The 8,067-nt window shown below is 34.5% G+C and overlaps 1 protein-coding gene across 2 annotated transcripts in view; it reads left to right on the plus strand.

The window, feature by feature from the left end:
* HSF2 (heat shock transcription factor 2) overlaps positions 1-7,743 on the plus strand; it is a 28,579-nt gene extending 20,836 nt beyond the window's left edge. The window contains exons 11-13 of one of the 2 annotated variants that reach the window (XM_016153907.2): positions 3,489-3,542; positions 6,198-6,282; positions 6,733-7,743. In XM_016153907.2, the coding sequence (XP_016009393.1) occupies positions 3,489-3,542; positions 6,198-6,282; positions 6,733-7,025 (432 nt within the window). In that variant the 3' untranslated portion in view covers positions 7,026-7,743. The remainder of the gene's footprint in view (positions 1-3,488; positions 3,543-6,197; positions 6,283-6,732) is intronic. The other variant, XM_016153913.2, reaches the window with a different exon arrangement.
* Positions 7,744-8,067: the final 324 nt, after the last annotated feature.

An 8,067-nucleotide genomic window follows, 5' to 3' on the forward strand; every position in this document is an offset into this window, starting at 1 on the left:
TTCTTCTTGTAAACATGTTTCTTTCTTTATCCCGAAAGTTTTGTTGCTCATTTTCTTTGCATTTCTTCCCTTAAAATGCAGTTTCTCTCACATCAAGATTGTACAGTCTTACCCTCTTAAGGGCTTTTCAGAGAGGCTGTAAGAAATTAGTCCTTTGTTACTCTTCAATCATTGTTTACCACCTTATCCCTCTGCTTGTCTCATCAGTTTTTGTGTCACATGACTTTATCATCATATCCAAATCATGCATGCATTGTAGGATGTATATCATATTTGAGTATTTCCTTTCCATGCTGACCTATATTACTGCCTCAAGTGAATTCAACACCTATGTTAATGACCTACTTCAACTTGTTAACAGTAACTCCTTGATTCTATCAGTCTTTTTCTCCAGTGTGAATCCAGGAACCTTATAGAATATATGTCCCTTAGATCACTAAGAAGGAAATAAAGTCCCACAATTCTGACCCTCTACACATTCTTGCAGTCTTTAGCTAGGTTATTTAAATCCTAGTCACAGAGGATAATTCATCATGTCTTGGTCCTCTCATAAGATGTGGAATCTCATACCCTTTCTTCTTCAAGGAAGTACTTCCCCTTTAAAGCTATTTTGTACAACCGCCCTCTACCTTTCTTTTTTTTCTATCTTTGTTCTTTCCCGTCTGCCTTCAATAGGTCTTTCCCATCTTAAAAAACATTCTGACATGTTGCTTTGTTCATTTATCATTCTGCTTCTCTAATCCTTTCACTCATTTAGAAATGAGTGGCTATATTTGTTCCTTCTTTTTTACTCTGTATTTCTTTTGAAACCATCTTATCTTGCTTGTCCACTTTAAGCCTGTGCTGTCTTGGTTTATCATAGTACGTTGTGCTTTATTTTTTTTCCAAATTAGGTCACTAGGCTAATGAAAGAAGGTTTGTTTGTTTAGAATCAGATTTGGGTTCCATTTTTGGCCTCTTAACTAGCTATGTTATTATTAACTTTGGGAAAGTTAATCTCTCTTGCCCAGTTTCACCATCTCTAAAATGTGGCTAATACCTAACATGAAGGACTTTTGTGAGGATTATAAGTAATTAACACTATTATTATTAACATTATTGATTTTAGAAGCATGTGAACTCTTTATTCTCGTTTTGTTTCTCTAATCATTCTTTCTTTCTTCTAAGAGCTTTTCTTTTTCTTGCTGCTTTCTACTTGTGAGTATTCCCCAAGGTACCTGGTCTTTTATCTTCTTTTATTTTTTCTACATCTTTTTTTCCCTCTACCTCTTCTTTTTCTGTCCTTTCTCTCTGAAGGAATTTGGGCTTGTAGGATTGCTCTCAAATGTGTATCTCCAACTATTAGTATTTTTTAAAATAAACGTTACTTGAATTCTAATTCCACGCCTTTGGGATCATCAGTTAGATTTTACCTTAGACTATTTGTTTTTTAACCAAACTTTTCTTTATTCTCTAAAGTAGCTGCCCTTTTCAGCTTTCTTATTTTCTGAGTGGTATCAGACTTCTCTTTCCTTACTCAGTATAGTAATCACAGTCATCTTGGTTTCCTTATCTTTTACCCCATCATTCACCAGGTCCTGAATATTTTCCAAAATAGCATTCACGAGTCATCTCTACTTTTTGTTTTCACTCCTGCTTCTTTCATCTAAGACCTTCATTATTTCATTCTTGAATTATGCCTTGTCACAAATTAAAAAAAAAAAAATCACACATAGGTTGCCTTGTTCTGTGGATGGCAAAGATGATAAGGACATGAATAAATATGCTGAAGAATTTATGGATTTTCTCTACAAAGTTCAGTACTGAGTGACCCAGTATGGAGTCAGCAGGAGGGGTCTGGCCTTAGAATTCAACCAATTGTGTCAGCTCCTTCTATATGACCTCCTTTTTTCTACTTCATACCATACATCTGCTCGGAATACATGAAGGTAACTTTGACTCAATGCATAGGGGAAGTGGGGCAAAGAACAAGTGAGGAGCTTAAATCACTGGCCCTCTTCAGATGCCACTCTTACTTGGAACAAAATCTGATCAGTTTTTTAAGGCACTACGAGCTGAACTGGCAGATACTGGCAATCATGTATAGCTTATCTACTCTTAAAAAACTCTCTTTTCATATATCGGCAGATCATATGAAAGAGGGGAAAGTTAATGCAAAGAAAGGAAGAACTGGAGATATTTTTAGGGTTCTCCAGTTCTTCCTTTCTTTGCATTAACTGTGAACGTGGAAGTTGGAGAGGAATCAGTGCCTAGAGAGGGCAGAAGCAGAACCTGTGACCTCTGCATTTCATTCTATCCTGTGAACCATTTGGTGTGCTCCTTCTCTTAAAATGCTTTAATCATTATGTTTCATTGCTCATGCCATTCTCAAGGCTCTTAACTGCTGACACAATGTGGTCTTGTCTCCTGACTGGCCTTGCTTTACTTTTAAGATGTTACATATGCAACTTACTAGTCAACTCAGAACTTCTATGTTATTTAGACTGGTAGTCGTACTTCTTCTCTGTTGTCGATATTGTAATAAGAATGTATTCTTCTCTCTGTCCTCCCCTTACCAAGTCCTGACCAGTCTCCATGTACTGATACATGTCACATAGCTTCATCCAGACCTTTTGTTTCTTCATTTGTGTGTGTGTGTATCTGTCTCTCTGTGTCTGTGTGTTTTCCTCCTTTCTCATCTCTTAACTCCTTAGTACTTTTGAGCTCCACTATCCATTTTTATTATAGTACTGGATTATATTTTATCATTTGTTGCTATTTGGTGATGCTCTTATCTTGTCCTTTAGATTGTAAGCTCCTGGAGAGCAGGAATAGTATCTTCATCTTGTAATCTTCATGATGTCAATTATTTCTTATATGCTTAATAAATCCTTGTGGAATAAATGACTTTGAAGCATACGACTTAAACAGAAGCTATATCTGTAAACTGGCTGTACTGGAGTACATTAAGCAGTCGTCTTGACATTTGTGGCTTCCCTTGCTAGGTGAGATGAAAAGAACGAACAGGAAGGTATATCATGTGGTCAGAGGGCTCCCCTTGAGGTGTAATCTAGGAGCCTTTGTCATAGAGTAGATTCTACAAATTTATCACATAATTAGCAAACAGTCGGTAAAGGCTTCGTGTCAGTGCACAGAACTCAGTCATGGTTGCCACTTAAGGCCAAAGGCACTTAGGGAGAAAAAAAATAAAGGAAAAGAAGGAAAGGGGAGGAGTGGAAAACCACCATTTTGCCTCATGATTAATCCCATAATTTTACAGAGAAATTCTTACAAGATCGAATGCATGGGTTAGCTTCCTTTGCTTTTTTCATTTTTTCTTTCTTTCTGCTTTCCTGCTTTCCTTCTCCAAACTTGTTTTACTGTATGGAAACTTCTAGTGCAGGAGCTACATCTCTTCACCCAACATGGCTGTATAAAAATTTTGAACACACGGTTACATTTTTTAAAATATTTTTTAAACTTATCATCTTTCTTGTTTGGTCTTTCAGCTTTTCACTAGTTCTGTGCAGATGAATTCCACAGATTACATCACTAATACAAAAGTAAGTTTTAATTCATATTGCTCAGGACCCATAGCTATATGAATCTGAAAAAAAAGTCCTACTAAATAGAGAACAATATCACTCCCAGTTACAAAAACGATTTTATATTCTTACCTAATTAATATATGTGATCAAGGTAGTAAAATTCTAGATGAAAATTAGTTTTTGGTTATGGGGTGAATCACTGCCAATTCTATTAGCACTTGTGTGATTAACTACCAGTATGAAATCACTCAAAGTGCTGGGAGATCACCTGGTTAAACTTGGTGTGTTCAGGTATATCACTGAAATAAATTATTAAAAGGTGATTTCTTCATGTTTTATGTGCTTCATTTTACATACTTATTCCTTCTATAAACTTCTCAGCATTTTTATTAAGAATTTATTGGTACCGATATAAGTTTCTTATATAAGTTTCTTCATTTTATTAACATATAGTATAAAAGGGATTTGTACTAATTGTAGGTCAGGCAAATTCAAACAATGAAGTATGGATTTTGGACTTTTTTAAGTAATGGTTTTTGTTATTAACTGTATAGGAATAGCAGTTGGGATTAGCAAGTGTTGACAAATTCTTTGGAACTAGTTTTTCGTAAGTAATAAGGACATCTTGAGGTTGTTAGAGCAGACATTTAGAAATCATTCCATCACCTTTACAGCTTATTGTCTTGAATAGGCATATACTCCATTTATCTTGCATTTATACCAAATTGTTTAGTAATCCCTGTTTTTCATTGAATACAAGGGTAAATCAAGTCCTCTGAAATTTGTACAAATTCTAGATTAGTAGAATTAAAACTTTACTGTAATCTAAAAATGAACACATATGAAATAAAATATGAGTGATTTTGGCAAAAGGGTGTAGTTTTTCTATTATGTGCAAGGATAACCTCAGCAGATTTTCTACATTTTCAGAGATATAGCCTGGGTAACTTAGAGTTGAAAGAATGTGTGAGTTTTTGAACTGGAAAGCTGATTATACATTGAGTTTTGGATTGTCCGGGGGTGGCATGCTTTTTCTGTAAAGGCCAGTGGTAAATATTTTCAGTTTTGCAGGTCATATGTCTGTCACAACTACTCAGCTCTGCAATTTTAGTGCAAAAGCAGCCATTGGCAGTACATAAAAGAATGAGTGTGGCTATGCAGCAGTAAAACTTCATTTACAAAAAACAGTATGCTGAGTTTGGCATGTGGATCACAGTTTGCCTAGATTTGTGTTATAAGATTCTAACCTTAACACTTGTGTTTCAATAAGTATGATATGATTGATATTAGACCTTAAGTTGAATGAACCCAAATGGTGTATTCATTTAGTGAATGTGATGTGTACTCTCTGTTCCTAGACATTGAGTCATTCTTTTCTTGGATCATCCTCTGTATTCCAAAATCAAATAGGTTAAATCAGTTTTTAGAAAGAGCAGTTAAACAGCAAACTGCATATTTGCTCTACAATGCTATAGAAAAATTTAATTTGAGAGTAACTTTTCATTATAGTTGTAGGATCTAGATTAATGTTTTCACATAATGGGCACATCATCTGTTATGTCCGTGCTCATGACAGATGTTACATGACATGAATTATAAAACTTTCCTAATGAGGGTACCTTATACTCTTCAATACAAGAATCTAAGTGGCTACTACTAATGAATAAAAATTTGCGTGGGAGATGAAACTCATTTGTCATTCTGGTTCTCATATGTTTTAGAGTAACAGTCTTGGAAAAATAACTATTTTAGGAAGTATAAAAACGATATTATTGTATTAATATTTATTGTGAATGCTAAATGTGGAAAATATTATGTAAATTTTTGGTAAGATACAAGTAGTTTTTATTATTTCTTGGGGCCATTATTATCTCTGAATCCTGGAAACTTATACTGCTTCATTATACGATAAATATCATGGGAGTTATAAGAATTAGTAGATTTGTTACACCATATATACTTAACCAGCATGCAGATAATCTGGGACTTACAGCTATTCAGGAAAAATTGTGAAACTACCTCAGTTTGGAGTACTGAAGAATTTAGCAGCATTAAAGATTTAATCAGTCACATGTGAGGAGAGAAGACAGTGGTTGACAGAAGCAATTTAAATGACAGAAAAGTACTGATAGAGCCACAAAAAGGAAGTGAAGAAACACTACCTCAACTTTGAGGCTTCCAAGTATAGGGATAGTCTTAAGGATGTCACCATGTTATCCTACGCTACTCTAAATATGTTCATTTATGTTAAATATCTGTGGATGAAATGTGTAATACATTTTTAATCAAAACTTTAATATGAGTTTAAATAATGATCTCTTAATTAGAAGTTTGAAACCTGCCATCTTTGGTTCATTCCCATCTTTACCCTTAACAAATTCTGTCTATTCTTCTGTTGAAATGCCCCCTCCTTTTCATACTAATTGTCATCCTAGTCCAGGATCTTTGTTTCATCTACTTGATGACAGCGATAGTTTTCTTCACAAGTCTTACCTCTTCTCAGATCTTTCTCTCTCTAGTCCATCTTTCCTAATGTACCCCCTTCACATATATTTCAGATAATATACCTATATTAACATACTACACCAGTTTATTATTTTTTGCTATTTTCAGGAACATAAAAAATATGAAACAAGTATTTTTATATTATTGTTTTTTTTTCTCTTTTAGTCTGAGAACAAAGGATTAGAATCTACCAAGAACAATGTAGTTCAGCCAGTTTCAGAAGAGGGAAGAAAATCTAAACCTAAAACAGGTAGGTATAAATGTAGTACTAGTTTCTGTACATAAAATTTTAAGATTAAGAGTCCTATGTAGAAACTAACTCAAGCCCCAGAAGGTCTTGCAGTACTTAATAGTGGAACATAGAATATATTGGTATCAGTTCTATCCATAGTGTATCAAGGTGCCAGCATATAGATAAAATTGAATCAGTGAGGTAATAGTTCTTAGAATTTAAGTCATGTTTTTTTCTAACTTTAGGAGAAATGAACGAATCTTTATTTCTTAATTGTTGAATAAAAGACTAACTTTTCTGACTTGAATATTCTTTAATTTATTGACACAAAATATCGTATTTCTTGTTTTGCTGTATAAGGTTAGTGGTTGCATATATGCATCTCTGTATTTTTTTTTTTCCACCTTCAGCTTCAATGCTGTATAAGCTGGTGATAAAAGAGCATTTTTTTTCTCATTTTTATTATAGACAAGCAGCTTATCCAGTACACTGCCTTCCCACTTCTTGCATTCCTCGATGGAAACCCTGCTTCTGCTGTGGAACAGGGGAGCACAACATCATCAGAAGTTATGTCCTCTGTAGATAAACCCATAGAAGTTGATGAGCTTCTGGATAGCAGCCTGGACCCAGAACCAACCCAAAGTAAGCTTGTTCGCCTGGAACCATTGACTGAAGCTGAAGCTAGTGAAGCCACACTGTTTTATTTATGTGAACTTGCTCCTGCACCTCTGGATAGTGATATGCCACTTTTAGATAGCTAAATTGCCAAGAAGTGGACTCTACCTGTATATATTCATCAAAATGATGAACTATTTATTTTAAAGTATCATTTGGTACTTTTGTTTTGTAAATTGCTGTGTTTTGTTTAATTGGATACTATGGAATCAAAAGCACCATTTGCTTTTCTCACCACAAACTCTTGTAAAGCTTTCAGATGTTACTCAGCTATGTAGGTACACAGATTTAATACACATTATTGGCATATCTTTAAGTTGGATTCAGATGGGCATTTTTTCTCCAATTGTAGTAAATTGGATTTATTTTTTAACATGTATGCCCATTACTCCAGTTAAACCTTTGTGTTACTTGTTTGATGCTGTCTGTTTGTATTGAGCGTAAGTCACTAAAACTAATGGTAGAACTCCTAAAGCTTTCTCTGTTCCAGTTACTTTTACTAAGTATTTTTCACTTGGCTTATTTCTAAAACTGGGAACATAAAGTGCCTGTATCTTGTAAAATTTTATTTGTCTCTTGGTTCAGAGAAGTTCATTCATGTTCACCAGGAAAGGCAAAGTATACATAAGTGCTTACTGTCTGATATGGTTTCAATTCCATATCATAGAAAGAAGGGGATGATGGGATGACATCAACTGCATCCACCTCTTTGGACTAGTTTTAAGTAACAGTTTTCTGGTTTGTTTGTTTTTTTTTTTTTTGAACCATAATATTTAGTGAAATAAATCCAATGAATGTTGCATACTAGTGTCTATTACGTGTCTTCTTTGGTGGTGACACCCACATATCACATTGTTTTCTTTTCATAGGAAATAGACTTAAACCGTAAATCGTGTCTGTTGTCCGTTATTCTTAATATGAGTTACACCAAATTTTTGTGCATCTCAAAAGATAGACTGTGTATTGCACAAGGGAGGAATATGATGTCTCTAAACTTAATTGTGCTTTACAGTTCATTGTCTAAAAATTATACTGGCTTTTCTATGTTTCAAATAAAGGACTGAGTGAGAGTATGCCTCTCACTGTCCCAAATGAGGAAAGGACATTATCACTGGATGCCACCAAGGT

The sequence above is a fragment of the Rousettus aegyptiacus genome, unplaced genomic scaffold, assembly GCF_014176215.1.
Source record: "Rousettus aegyptiacus isolate mRouAeg1 unplaced genomic scaffold, mRouAeg1.p scaffold_m13_p_1, whole genome shotgun sequence".
Taxonomy (NCBI): Eukaryota; Metazoa; Chordata; class Mammalia; order Chiroptera; family Pteropodidae; genus Rousettus; species Rousettus aegyptiacus.